General features: G+C 47.7%; 1 protein-coding gene across 8 annotated transcripts in view; it reads right to left on the minus strand.

The window, feature by feature from the left end:
- Window positions 1-14,043, minus strand: part of COBL (cordon-bleu WH2 repeat protein) — a 79,306-nt gene extending 65,263 nt beyond the window's left edge. For 5 of the 8 annotated variants that reach the window (XR_003680012.2, XM_028490279.2, XM_028490277.2 and 2 more), the window contains exons 1-2: window positions 13,619-14,043; window positions 12,646-12,955 (exon numbers count right to left, since the gene is read on the minus strand). Coding sequence is in view for 6 of the 8 variants with exons in the window: in XM_028490279.2 (XP_028346080.1) it covers window positions 12,646-12,955; window positions 13,619-13,637 (329 nt within the window). In the remaining 2 variants the exon portion in view is untranslated. Of the gene's footprint in view, window positions 1-2,830; window positions 2,953-12,645; window positions 12,956-13,618 lie in introns of those variants that run through there. The other 3 variants (XM_028490280.2, XM_028490281.2, XM_055085134.1) reach the window with 2 other exon arrangements.
- Between the last annotated feature and the right edge of the window lie 1,135 nt (window positions 14,044-15,178).

The following is a 15,178-nucleotide window of genomic DNA, read 5'->3' on the forward strand; positions in this document are numbered from 1 at the left end:
TGTGTGTGTGTATGTGTGTGTGTGTGTGTATGTGTGTGTATGTGTGTGTGTATGTGTGTGTGTGTGTGTGTATGTGTGTGTATGTGTGTGTGTGTGTGTGTGTATGTGTGTGTGTATGTGTGTGTGTGTGTGTATATGTGTTGCACAGCGATCACCACCACTACAGCAAACCTCAGGGCAGCAGTGACACTGGTGACAGCCTCCCCAGCCCAGCCCCCTCCCCAGGCCCCCCAGGGTTTTAACTGGATGGGGGAAATGCCCACAGCGGGGGGCCACACAGTGCCCTCTGTGCCTCATGCAGCCTTCCCACGCGGGGACCTACTCGGGGCTTTTTTGCCCAGATCATCCTATGATAAACCTCACAAGCAGATATAAGGCAGGTAAGGTCCTTATTGCTGCTTCACAGAGAGGCAACCGCATGAGCTAAGGATGGAGCAGTCCAAGCTCACAGGGGATCCAGAACTGGGGAGGGCTGGCCACGTCTGTATCCAGAGGTGCCGCGTGGTGCTGCCACCCGGGCATCCAGGGAGACGTCCCCCCACCCCCCCAAGAAGAGCTGGACCTTCCTTATCTGTGTCCCTGGACGGCAGCATCCACAAGACAACGGCTGCCAAAGCAATTTGAAAGCAGCCTTTGCAAAGGCTCTTGTCTCCGTTTTCTTGCTGTGCCAAGAACAGAGACACATATGGGGTGATTGTCCCTCTTCAGTGAAAGCTGAAGGTCTTTCCCGCTGACCGTTAAAAATTGAGGACCGATTTCCATCATTACTAATCAGGCCGAGATAATGATGCTTGAAATATGCTTTGTACCATCCTCACTTATGTAGCAAAGTTTGTGTTCCGCTAAATGAGTCTTTCTTACTTGGTGATCGTGTCCCTCTGGAGCCGGGAAGTGGCTTCCAGACCCGTCTCAGCTAATGTCCTCTGACATGGCAAACAAAGAGCGTTGGCCGAGATCTGTGTGGCTGTGGACCAACTAACAACGACCACGGGAGGCTCAAGGCTGCGTTTCCTGTTGCTTTTGCCCCAAGACTTAATTGAATGCATTTACTAAACTTGTGTTTTTCTCTTTCATGGAATGTGGTGGTTTAAATAAATCTCATTTAAATATTCAATAAAGTGTATGGCAGAGAAATAAATGGAAAGGGCTCCATAAAACAGTGTTTGAAATGGAAAACAGAGCACTTTTCAAATGCTGGCTCCTACTTTAAGTTGTTTAAAGTCCAGCCAAACAAAATTATATCTATACTTTTCCTTCAAAGTATTTGCCTTTCCTTCAAAGTATGCAAAATCACACTGTTCCATGGGAACAGAATGATATTAATAAGAATTAAAAACTATAGCACAGGGAACTATACTCAGTATTTTGTAACAACCAATAAGGGAAAAGAATCTGAAAAAGAATATATATACACATATATATATGTATATGCATATATATATATATATTCACTTAGTTGTATACCTGAAATTAATACAACATGGTAAACCAACTATACTTCAATACAAACTAAACTAAACTAAACTAAAACCATGCACCCTTTGAAGAAAAAGAATTAAAAAGTAATTTAGGGGCTTCCCTGGTGGCGCAGTGGTTGCGCGTCCGCCTGCCAATGCAGGGGAACCGGGTTCGCGCCCCGGTCCGGGAGGATCCCACATGCCGCGGAGCGGCTGGGCCCGTGAGCCGTGGCCGCTGAGCCTGCGCGTCCGGAGCCTGTGCTCCGCAACGGGAGAGGCCACAGCAGAGGGAGGCCCGCATACCACAAAAAAAAAAAAAAAAGTAATTTAGAAGTTCCACTGATGATATTATTTCATAAAGCTTAAACTGGAGAAAGCAGGTCACCCCAAACTGGTGACAACTCTATGAATCTGAGACTCTCACACTTGTTGCTCCTGGCGTTAACTGGAAAGCAGTGGGAACGTGCACGTCAAGAAGCAAAAGCATAGCTTTAACTCTGCAGGAACTTTGGTTCATTAACCTTGCTTTTGATAATTTGCCTTAAGAAAATAATGCTATGGAAGGAAAAACATAAACACCACCATGTTCATCATATTCATGGGGAGGTCTCTACAGCTTCCGGCAGCAGGGAGTCCCCTCCGTCACTGCATCCATGTGATGACCGGGACATGTAGGTGCAAACACAGATCGCTGCCTAAGCCGGCACGTCACGTGAAGAAATCAAGACATACAACGCCATACAGGATGGTCGCGATGATGGAAAAGGAACCTGCGTCTGTGGACAAGGGTGAGGCAGAAATCTCGGCACCATCGCCAGCCAGCGCGATCTGTTGCAATGGATGGGCTACGGCACTGTTTTTGAAGTATGCTCGTTTTGGTACAAAGCAGCTGGATTGATGAGGCAATGTTTGAAATGGGTAACATCTGAAATGATCCTTCGGTCCTCTAACGAGTACTAACTCTTTTATGAAAAGCAGTGTTCATGTTTGTGATACCATGCCCAATACACATGGCATGTTGTGTTTAGAATTTTATTTTGTTACTGAGTACCTAGCAATCCCTGTGATGATCCTAAACCAGTGTGTGACGGTTCTAAGTCCTCAAGGAGGCACTGCAGCAAGGCCCGGGCCAGCCCTGCCCCGGGCTCCTCCCACCCAGGCTCCCGCCCGAGCTGCCTGGTCGGCGCCCCAAGCTCAGGGCTTCAGACCTGTTCTCTGCCTGCCCATCTCACCTCCCGTCCAGGCCCCCTTGTGAAGGCTGGGGTCCCTACTCCGCGTCCTCTCCCCTCCACCCGGCTCGGCCTCCTGCCCGCCCCTTTCCTCCGTCCGCCTCTTGTACACGTACCAGGTTTGCCCCCAGATGCTCAGCTCACCTCTCACCTGACCTTGCTCCTGACGCCCCCGTGTGGACCTGGTTCCCCGGGGCCTTGCCTGTCCAGGAGGAGAGAGCGGACACATGACAGAAGCCACCGGCCTTGGGAGAGCTGCGGAGGGAGGGAGCCCAGGTCCTCGGCCGGTGCTTCTCCCAAGGCTGCCGAGCACCTTCGGGGCGGCTTCTGCGGCCACTGCCCCTCCCGATGCGGGACAGGACCCGCCACACTCTGGATCCTGGGCTTCTGGGTGAACGGGTCATCCGGCAAAAGCCCAACCCCGTGTGATGTCTGTATGATGCTTTCCAATGCACAGCTTCAGGAGGGGGAGATTTAGCAGAATTTGCCTTTCCCTCCTCACCCCGCCCCCCCCCACTTCTCCTCCAAGGGCTGCCGACGGGTTGCAGCTATTCCTCTCTCCCTGTAACAGCCAGCTGGAAGCACCTGGTCCCTGGGCTTGGAGGGCAGATTCTGTGGGCTCAGCAGGAGGGCCCTCGTGGGTGCCACTGAAGATCACAGTTGGCCAGAGCCACTGGCACCTCTTTTTAGCTAAGCGTCAACTGCGCAGATGTTCCTTTCCCAGGCGTCACTCCTCACGCCCGGCACACACCCCAGCCTAAGCTAGACAGCTTCTTACGGACAGTTTGTGTTGGTTTAAGACCAAGGAAATGAAGGGCAAACTAGCAGCACAGGCATTCCGATACCAGCTGCACGTGTTGGATAAACATCGCCGGGAGGCTTCCCTCCCACGGAGGGTCCCTCTGCCGAGGACACAGCCACGGACAAGCCCCTGCCGCCTGAAGTCTGAGGCTCTGCCGGCCTCCAGCGGGAGCCTTCCCAGGAAGGGGAGCCGCCTCGGGGGCGGGGGCTGGCGATGGCCTCGCCCACTCCCATGGGAGAACTGATCAGTGCCCAGGCAAATAGGTGCTTTTTCATTTGTAAAAACATTTTATAGGAGAACGCAAAAGGCACGGGCTGATTCTGCCCCATTGCAGCTCATGAAGTCATCTTTCTTTTTGATGTGGCTAGGGAAGTTTCTTTGGGGAATTTACCCAATCGCAGACAGCAAGCAAAGTCTGAGAGGAAAAAGATGTCCTTTTCAGGCAGCAGTTCAGCTGCTGACGACAACCAAACCTACCCATGCGATTTCAAAACAGTGACTTGATAAACTAACGGTAAGAAGCCTGGGAAAACAGACGGCTGATGACAGTAATATGTGCTCAACTTCCCCATTCCATGTACAAATGGTCCTGTATTTATAAAGCTGCAGAGTTCTAGAACAACAGGGTCCAAGAGAAATGTACCATGAGCTACACATGTAATTTAAAATCTTCCTGTAGTCACACTCAAAAGGTAAAAAGTAAGCAAGATTATTTTTCATTGAATACTTTAATGTTAATTTTCCTTAACTTTAATTAGTATACTTTAACTCAACATTTAACCCAAATTATTATCATCATTTCCATATAATTAATACAAAAAAGTTCATTTTTTCATATGTTTGGTGCAGTCGCACTCTCACGGCACATCTCAATTTGGGCTACCCATCTGGCGGGCTCAGTAGCCAAAGTTAGCTGGTGGCTACTGTACCTACAGCATAGTTCTCCAAGATCTTATCGTTTGTAAATACTCCTTTGTTAGCGCAGTTACTAAGTTTCAGGGTTCTGAAAGGTATTAAATGTTTCTAAATGCTCTTGTGGGCACAAAGTTCCTGTAGTTACAAAATTGCAGGGTTCGAGAAGGCATAAATTATTTCTAAATGTTTCTGTGGTCACAAAGTTCTCATAGTTACAAAGTTTCAGGATCTAGAAAATATAAAATGTTTCTAAATGATGCTAGAGTCACAAAGTCCCTTCCTATAACTACAAAGCTGCAGAGGTCTAGAAGGTATAAAACATCTCTAAATGCTCCTAGGTCGCAGAGCTCCTCTAGTTACAAAGTTCCAGGGCTGCAAAGCCAGGACCGGAGCCCAGCTCCTCCACCCATGACCTGTGCGTTCTCGGCCCCGTGAGCGTCTTGAAATCATCAGCCCTGCAGATAACAGTGGCACAGCTTCTCACTTCCACAGCCCTCACGTCCACCACTCACGGGCAGGTGGGGGCTGAGAAGGAGCTTACGGACTGCCAGGAGGAAGGTGGGCAGGCAGCGGACAATGCAGGGAGATGTCCTTCCCCTGGAGACGCTACAGTTTCTGTCTTTTGAGGCCGTACACACGATTTCAGTGTGGTTCTACTGTTAAAAAAAAACAGAGCCTGTAACCCACTTACCCAATCTGTCTCATGGACTCCTTACAGCATTTCTGCGGAACCAGTGTCCCCCAAAGGGATCCCAGGACTGAGAGCGTCACAGTAGTGATCACACACAGTATGATACACAGATGGATAAGTTGCCTGATTACAGCAAGATTGCCTTCAGGATTCGAGAGTTTAGAAATAGTGCTAGCCTCTCCCCCATCTATCTATCGGTACACAAATATGAGCATATGTTCTTTTCAAACAAAGATGTTATAAATAGTTTAATGAGGCAGATGGTCAGAGGGAGACACAGGTTTTAAGGAATGCCAACAAATCAAGTTTCTATCCTTCCTCAGGCAGTTTTAAATAAACAACAACAACAATAACAACACCAGCCATCAATTTCTGAAGACTGGCAATAGGTTAGGCACTATTGTGAGGGGTGGTACTGAGATCTCGATTGTACTGACCAGAAAACAGAAGTGAGAGGTCAATCCCCCAAACTACGATGAGGTGTCGCCTCACACTAGTCAGAACGGACATCATCAAAAATTCTACAAATAACAAGTGCTGGAGAGGGTGTGGAGAAAAGGGAACCTTCCTACCCTGTTAGCGACAATGTAAACTGGTGCAGCCATTGTGGAAAACAGTATGGAGGTTGCTTAAAAAAACTAAAAACAGAACTACCATATAATCCTGCAATCCCACTCCTGGGCATGTATCCGGAGAAAAACATAATTTGAAAAGATACATGCACCCCAACGTTCATAGCAGCACTATTCGCGATAGCTAAGACTTGGAAGCAACCTAAATGTCTGTTGATAGATGAATGGATAAAGAAGATGTGGTACATATATACCATAGAATATTACGCAGCCACAACAAGAAAATGAAAGAATGCCATTTGTAGCAACATGGATGGACCTAGAGATTATCATGCTAAGTGAGGTAAGCCAGACAAAGACAAATATCTCATGATATCGCTTATAAGTGGAATCTAAGAAAAAAAAGATATAAATGAACTTATATGCAAAACAGAAATAGGCCCAAATATATAGAAAACAAACTTGTGGTTACGAAGACGGTATGGGGGGGGGAGGGATAAATTAGGAGTTTGGGATTAACAGATACACTACTATATTTAAAACAGATAACCGACATGGACCTACTATATAGAACAGGGAACTACACTCAATATTTTAATAATAACCTATAAGGGAAAAGACTATGAAAAAGAATACATATATGTATATTTATTTATTTATTTATTTATTTATGGACTTCCCCTGTGGCGCAGCGGTTAAGAATCCGCCTGCCGATGCAGGGGACATGGGTTCGATCCCTGGTCCGGGAAGATCCCACATGCTGTGGAGCAGCTAAGCCTGAGTGCCACAACTACTGAGCCCGCGAGCCACAACTACTGAAGCCCGCGCGCCTAGAGCCCGTGCTCCGCAACAAGAGAAGCCACGACAAGGAGAAGCGCGTGCACCGAAACGAAGAGTAGCCCCCGCTCGCCGCAACTAGAGAAAGCCCACGTGCAGCAACGAAGACCCAACGCGGCCAAAAATAAATTAAATAAATTAAAAAAAAAGAATATATATATATATATACATATATATATATATATATCTGAATCACTTTGCTGTGCACCTGAAACTAACATAACATTGTAAATCAACTCGACTCCAATTTAAAAAAAAGAAGTGAGAGGTCAAGTCATTGGCCCAGGGCACCGTCACCAGCAATAGGCGGGGCAGATATGATGCCAGGCAGTCTTCACGTCGTGTTGCTCTTTCAGTATGAGGAGAGTTGGCCTGGGTCCTACACGAAGGAAAGATGCAGCTGGAAGGAGATCTTTCACGGGTGACACAACTTCCCCCCAGGGCAGGATTGTGTGGAAGCCACTCCTAGGTGACCCTGCCATGAGGGGCAACCACCACATGGGCTGAATTCTTCCTGAAGGAGATTATTTACTGGCTGTGCTAAATTTAGAGGAAGACTCTTGCAATTTGATGTCCCACTTACAGGGTCAAGTTTGAATTGAGGGCCTAGATTTATTTTGCAATGAAAACTATAATTGGATCTAATCGAATGACTTGCTGGAAAACATACCATTTTCAGATCACAGCACACAAAGCGCACTCTAATCACTGCCAAGCCTTCACCCTTGCTCTCTTTAGAAGACTGGTATTTATCCTTGAGACTTTTCAATTCAGAATCTTGGCTGTCAGGGCATTCGATGGAGCCCAGCCAGCGCTGCCCTTGAGGAAGCGGAGCCGTGGCAGCAAGGCGCAGAGCCTCCAAATCAAGTGCATAAGCAGGAGCCGTGCACTTTGCCACTAGACCGGAGAGTTTAAGAAAAAATGCTTTCAGCTGAAGCCAACCCCACAGACGCTCTTTGGACAGGCTGCAAAACAGCAGATGGCAGAGAGAGGAGAGACAGCCCAGCAAACTAGAACTTTACAGAGACCTTACAGACTGGGGTCTTTGCACGTCACAAAGGTTCTTCCACTGTTCCCTCCAATACTTAATGATTATCTCCGAGTTTCAGAGGGGTGGCGATAGTATAGGGCACCCTGGCAAAGTTGGAAACCACAAACACTCCTTACTTCCCCCGGGGACTGGCGCCACAGTGGAGATTCTGCAAGCTGAGGGTGTCTGAGACTGTTGCGGACAGCTTCACCACCCATCAGAACCCATGTCCCATTTGGAGAGACCTAGCCATGCCCATCATGGCGCAGGGTAACTGCTGCTCCTGAGCCTCTGGCGTCTGGCATCCCAAGGACGGAGAGGCCTCACGGTCACAGCCAGGTCCTGGATCATCACGGGAAGAACACCCCTCCTGGGAACCCAAATGCCACCTTAGGATGAGCTGCAGAATCCAGGTGTCAGAATCAATGCCGGGCAGAGCCAGGAGGTGGCTTCGGGGCCCAGCAGTGGGCACCAAGAGCAGGGTACCAGCCCCTTCAAGTGGCCTCCCTGTTTCTAAAGGTGGTCCAGGGGCATCCATGTCAGGGCACAGGGAGGGAAGAGCTGGCAGGCTGACTGAGTACACATCTGCCCTTGTCACCAGGCCTGTCCTCTCCTGGGAGAGCAGGGTGTCAGAAACCACGTTCTTTGTTACCGTTTCTCTCAATCACTGAACACGTGTGCCCCTGGGCGGCGTTCCGCTCCGGGGCCCTTTCCAGGTGAACGAGGTCAAGACCACACCTCCATGAACCCCCAGTGGTGGGCTCTGCTCTCAGGACATCTCAGCTTGATTCTGGGCTACCAGCCCCCAAGCACGGGTTGTCATCTCACTGAACTTGACCCCGGGCCCGTCTGGACACCTGCAGTCATCTGCTCCACTGTGGAGCACACAAATTTTGCAGACTTGCTCTCTGGGCCGGGACCGGTCGGCCCCTGAAGTCTGACCCAGCCCTCCCCTCCCCCTTCAGGCTTCAGTGCCTTTTTGCTGTCCCCACTCTCAACGCCCTATCCTCAGACAGGACCTCAGGGCACATCACTGGAACGCACCATGTTCACCAGAAGCAGTGTATTCTCTCTCTCGCTATCCGTGCATCTGAGGTGCGCATTTGTAAATGCCGTAAGCGTGACAGTGCAGAAGGCGGGTGACCTAGGACGGCATCTCCCAAATGATGCTCCGCGGAACACTCACTCTAAAGGATATCAAGAGGCAGGCAGAGGGGAAAATTCACCCAGGTTGCTCTGCTGCGGAATTTGTCAGGGACTTTATACTCTCCTCTTCCAAGAGAAGAATGTGGAACTTCCCAAATATATTGTGAAGCGATATTTTTCAAGAGATATATCCCAGGAAATACCCGAGTAATTGTAGCCGTTCCAAAGTTGGCAAATGAGTGAACAGAGAGGACGGACCGAGGCATCCAGCAGTCAGTGGAGCGCACATCTGGGCCTGGCCTGCCCAGCACGTAGATGTGTTTTGTTTGGCCCTGAAAGTCTGAATTGGTTGCCAAGATTTAAAATTTGGGAGACCTAAATCTCTCAAATGGGGAGAGGACTGGATTCTGGATGGCAGGTGGGTCACAGCCCTTGATGAACCACCCATCCTCCCGGCTCCAACATAAGGGCCGTCTCCACGCGGGGGGGGTACCTTGTCCATCTTTTCGTCTTTCCAGCTCCTGTCCCATCCTCGACCCAGTGCACACCACGGTGCATCAGTACCGTTTGTATCCAGGGAGGGAAGTGAAATCAGCCTTCCGGGGACAATCTCCGGGTCTGCTATACCTGCTTTCTAGTCCCCATCTTCATTTCTTGCATCTGAATATTTTTCAAATTCTAACTTTAAGACTATTCCTCCCATAAACAGAGTCTTTACAAAAGTGGAAATGTCCCTGGTTGACAAACATATGGGGAAAGCTCAGCTTCAATGGGAATCAGAGAAAAAGAAATTAAAGCAATTAACATTTATAGCCTTTAAAAAATAAATTGGGGAGACCTCACATAAAAATCTAGATTTCTGTCTTCTCTTCCAACGCCGGCCACACTGGGTCCGAAATCCCTCAGGGCGACAACTGTAAGGAAGCTGTGGGGCTGCCCTCTTTAGAGAAAACTTGTGCTTCACCCATGCTCTGCGGCCTCTTGAGTTTGTAACCCCTGCTTCCACAGCGGGCACGGATTTTAAGTAATCCTGAAATTTACTGAAAGTTATGCATTTGGACACAAAGACGGGATACACCGTGCTGCAGCCTCTGAGTATGTCTAATTTGTCGATGGAGACGACTCTTGTTTAAAAAGAAAAACCTACAGCTATTCCATGAAAAATCACGGGCAGAGAGTTGATCCCATGTCTGAGGCAAATAATGGAACAGCACAGACAGGACTGAGGGGCTCAGCGATCATCTTCATCTTCATTTGACTCCAGAGCCCAAAAAAAGGCAAGTTGATGTGCCACGAAAATTCGTGGTGATCTGGTCCCTAAACAAACTGTGTGATCTAGTCAATGGGTCCCACCCAATGGCTAGTCAAGAGGCACTGAGTGTGTGCACAGGTACCCAGTAGCTCCCACACCTGTGACAGGCAGGAGGCGTTATCTGCACAGATATAAGCAAAACTCGAGGCTCAGCAGAGTTAGGAGGACCCTCGAAGGCCAAGCAACTAGTTAGTGGTGGTGGGATTCCACGTGGGTCGGTCCGGGTCCAGAGTCCCCCCGCCCCACTCCCCTCCACGCTACTCTCAGATTCAGCGGCACCCCAGAGACGAGGGCAGAAAAACATGACCTGCTCCCTGTTTGGATAAAGCGTCAGGTTCCAAGACCCCGTGATTATCCTGGCTGTGGCTGCAGACAACAGTACCATACTTGAACGGAAATCAGCAAGATTGTACATCTGGTCAACACCGGCAAAACCCACCGGGACTTGGGTAGGAGCATCCCTGGGCCACCGAGGTAACGTGTCTGGTTAGTTGCAGATGTAGAGCTCAGGGTGTGCAATCCCAATGCAGACCAACTGAACAGATCTGAGGATTTACCGTGAAGCTCCTTGCCTTGTGTTTAGGTGGGACTGTGAAGGGAATGCCGCATTTTTTTCTCTGCAAACAGGCCAACCTCAGCTCGATGCACCCTGTTTGGGGCAGAGGCGAAATGGACCCATTGCCGCCTTCTGATTCCCTGTCTCACAAAATATGAACTTGGTCTTGGAATTGTCCTTAAGATTGAAGAGCTATACTTGAACATTATTAGAGGGTGCATACAACCACCTGGGGAAATGCTTGTGAGAAACTGTTAGCTAAAAATAAACCAAAATAAAATAGTATTGACACTACAATTACATCAACCAGACAGAGACTTGTGTGTTCATTTAGACAAAGCTGAAAAAAACATGAAAAATACAAAGGCTTTCATGCATTCATTTTGGTGATCGACGTATGCCTTTTTTTTAAAAAAAATCTACTTTATTTCTATTAACGTTTCTAAAACATTGTGTGACTGGTTCTTAAAATTATCTAAAAGGTAATAAAAAAGGAGATTATCATACTAAGTGAAGTAAGCCAGACAGAGAAAGACAAATATCACATGATATGGCTTATATGTGGAACCTAAAAGAAGAAAGAAGATACAAATAAACTTATTTCCAAAACAGAAAGAGACTTACAGACACAGAAGACAAACTTATGTTTACCAGAGGGGAAAGGGAGGTCGGGGGAGGGATAAATTAGGAGGTTGGGATTAACAGATACAGACTACAGTGTATAAAATAGATAAACAACAAGGACTTCCTGTACAGTACAGGGAACTCTACTCAATATTTTGTAATAACCTATAAGGGAAAAGAATCTGAAAAAGAATAGATATGTGTATAAATGAATCACTGTGCTATACACCTGAAACTAACATGATACTGTAAATCAACTATACTTCAACAGGAACAAAAAAAAGAAGGAAGAGCTGCCAAGAATTAACCTGCCTTTCTAACTAAGAGTGAAGAAAGGAATTATGACAGACTGGTTCTGGTGCAGAGGCAGATTAACCAGGCTATGGAATGAGTGCAAGAAACAGACTGATGTGTATACAGAAACTTGACAGAGGACCAACGTGGAACTAGGAGCCAGTGGGAAAAATAGATCCCTTCTTCACACCACACCCCAAAAAAAACTCCAGGTAGAGAAGCAGCCCAAATGTGAGAAAGCAATGCTAAAACTTTTACAAGAAATTCAGATAATCTTTAGTCCTTTGTGGTGTGAGAAGGGTCTCTCAAATATTCAAGTATCGTATACATTCAGGAGAAAAAGGACAAATTCAACACTCTTCAAATCAAAAAGCAATTTTCATACAACCAAATAAAACAGTTAAATTCAAGCCACCGTCTTAGAGACTCTTTGTGTGTAAATAACTGTCTAAAGAGAAATTAACGATTAAAAAAAAAGTAATGTCCCAATTTTTTTTAAAAAAAGAAGGCTACGAAAAGACAATTCATAGAAGAGGAAACTGAATGGGTAATACAAACATGACAAGATGCTCATCCTTACTAATCAGAGTATTGTATCTTAAAGCCACACGAAATGCCATCTGGCGCCTATATGACTACAGCGCTTAAGACGCCCATTGGTCCCTGAATCGGTGTGGATGTGGAGCGGCAGGCCGCTATAGACGCGGCTGGAGGACGCGGCCACCAGGTCATCATTTGGGAGAGCGATCTGCCAATATTCCAAAAAGCTGCAGGTGAGTTTTCTCTGAAGGTCTAATAATTTCTCTCCTAGAAAAACTCTATGTATACATGGAGACCCATGCGTGACTCGCTCATTGATTCCGGTGGTGAAAAACCAGAACCACCTAAGTGTCCATTCATTAAGAAATGGATACATAAGTGAGCTAACGACACATACGTCGTCGGGGATAAATCTTAAACACATGATGTTGAGTGGAAAACTACACTCAGAGTATGGTACCATCTATATCAAAGGTGCAAACAAACAAGCCAATACTAGGTATTATGTGTAAATACCTGCAGAGCTAGAAAGAGCGTGGAGACAGAGCTATGGATAACAAGTCCCCTGTCAGGGTGCGGTGACCTAACAAGTATTGGTCGGGTCACCGGGACGAAAGACCTCCCTCCGTCCATGACTCACCTTGGACGCCAGCTCCCGGAGCCACTCCTCTCCCACGAGGGGGTCTTCTGGGGGCCCGGTTCGGGGGTCCCAGCCAGGTCCTGATCGCTGGAGTCTTCCTGGTCTGTGGCCCACTTGTCTTTGGATTTCGTGCTGTCGTGCTGGGAATCCAGGGACACGATGTCCGAGGGGGAACTCATCACTCCCGAGTCCTCCGCTGTGTCCTCTGAGGCAAAGCAGCTGCCAACAGAGACAGTCTCCTCGGCCTCCGACGGCAGTGGCGGGAGCCCGTCCACACCGCAGGGACCGCCAGGCCCCAGGGGCAGGCTCACTGGACGAGACACACAAGGGCGGGTCAGGCAACGCTCCAGCGAGTTCCCCGCTGCCTGACCCATGTGAAATCTGGAATTTGGGGTGTGAGGGAGGACCCCTCAAACACACCACTTCCCGCTGGACACACTTTAACTTGGAAGGAGCTACCTGCATGTGTGATTGAGAGGGACATTTTCCCTAAGAAATCTGCATAATTTGAATGAACCTTTGGAACTGTTATGCTGTATGTGACTGTGTGGGCAAACAACATTAAAAAATTCAGACTAACGACATGATGAATGCAATTGTTTCTAGTCTGACCCTTGGTTTAACCGAAGTTGTGTGCAAATGAGTTCTCTGGAGAAACTAGGGGTTTTCAAAATAGAAACGGACTCCGCAAAAACTCATCTTGTTCGGGAACTTCTAACTTCCCAGGAACACGTACAATTTGGCTTTAAATATTAACGACAGTCATTTCATTGTCAGCATCTGGCTTTCTCTTGCTCTTTACATGTGAGAGGGAGATCCGGTTTAAATAAGAGATGCTCGTAGAAGAGAACCCGCAAGTAAAACGTACAGGAATGAGAAGGAAAGGGTTCTTGGCTGCGGTTACTGTCCCCTGAGCACTGGACGTGGTTTAGGGCAGCAGACGGGGAGTAAGACGCACCGAGCTGTAACTTACTGCGGAGGCCCGCGTTCATGCCATCAGAGACTCTAACTGTGATGATGGGGTGCTGCGGCCACGCGTCACCTCCGTCCAGCTATTCCGAGGGATGGTAAGTGTTAGGAGAGTGTGGGTACCGATTTTCCCCTTACTGAGCTTTGAGGTTGAAAGCGCCATGCTTAGAGAAGAATCCCCCTAATACCGAGGTGGGAGGACAGGAATACAGACCTCTGGACCCGCCTCAGACCAGAGGTGTTTTTTAAATTGAATGTAGATATAGATTTTAAACCTCAAGGCATATGATCTAAGCACTGCTTATGGTCATCCAGGAAATAAGGACTGTGCTGTGCTGTAGTTTCAGTGTGTTTTGTTTCAAAAGCGTTCCTTCAATAAGTAAATTGCTGGATGTCTAAAATGAATAAAGGCTACACACTTGCCGAGTGCAAACTCCACAGACCCACGCCCTGATACACAAGTGACATCATAGCACCGTCAATACACACTCAACGCCGTCAATATTTTAACTAGACAGCAGACTAGAGACACAGAATTAACACAACCAAAAGAGCACCGAGGAGAAAATTCCTGGAGGTGTTGGTTTCCCGGTGAGATCCCAAACAGTAAAATAAAAGAACAAGATAAAAAAAAACGAAAACAAAAAACCAGACATTTCACAAAAGAGCTCACAAATAAAGGTCAGAAACAAGGGAGGAATTGTTTAGAGAAGCAAAGGCACAGGGCAATGTGTCTGAATGCAGTGAATGCTTCTGAACAATGACCTCTTTCTTCTAGCTTTCTTCCTGGCTTTTGTTGCAAGACTCTTAATTAGAGGGCAAATCCGGAGAAGAAACACTGCCTATGGATTAACACCACCCAAGCCTTTTCTGCCGTGGGTCTGCTGAGAAGCTGTCACACCTCGGATGTCGTGTGCTGGCTACTCTGTCCACACAGCCAGCGACCCTGCCGGAGATGTCACTCCTGGACGCTCCTGCCGACTCCAGAGAGGGCGGGAGGGAGGGAGGATGGAAGGATGCTCGGAGCACCCGGCAGGTCTGCCAGCTAGGAAGAGAGATGAGCTTGTGCTAAGGCTCAAGCCTCCCGCGAACCGCTTCCGAGAGTTCTGGAGGGGGAAGGGTAAGCTGTGACGAAGTGAGAGAGTGGCAGGGACATATATACACTACCAAACGTAAAATAGATAGCTAGTGGGAAGCAGCCGCATAGCACAGGGAGATCAGCTCGGTGCTCTGTGACCACCTAGAGGGGTGGGATAGGGAGGGTGGGAGGGAGGGAGACGCAAGAGGGAAGAGATATGGGAACATATGTATATGTATAACTGATTCACTTTGTTATAAAGCAGAAACTAACACACCATTGTAAAGCAATTATACTCCAATAAAGATAACAAAGATGTTAAAAAAAAAAAAAAAAATCCGGCACGGATTTGAAGGTGGGAATGGACAACCCCATGAGGCTCTGTACCTGGGTCAGTGTTAGATTGTTAGTTTTCAGGCCGTTTCTGATTCTCTCCGCAGTCTGCGCTGTCAGCCTGAGACTCTTTTGCTTGGAATCAGACATCCC

The sequence above is a fragment of the Physeter macrocephalus genome, chromosome 5 (assembly GCF_002837175.3).
Source record: "Physeter macrocephalus isolate SW-GA chromosome 5, ASM283717v5, whole genome shotgun sequence".
Taxonomy (NCBI): Eukaryota; Metazoa; Chordata; class Mammalia; order Artiodactyla; family Physeteridae; genus Physeter; species Physeter macrocephalus.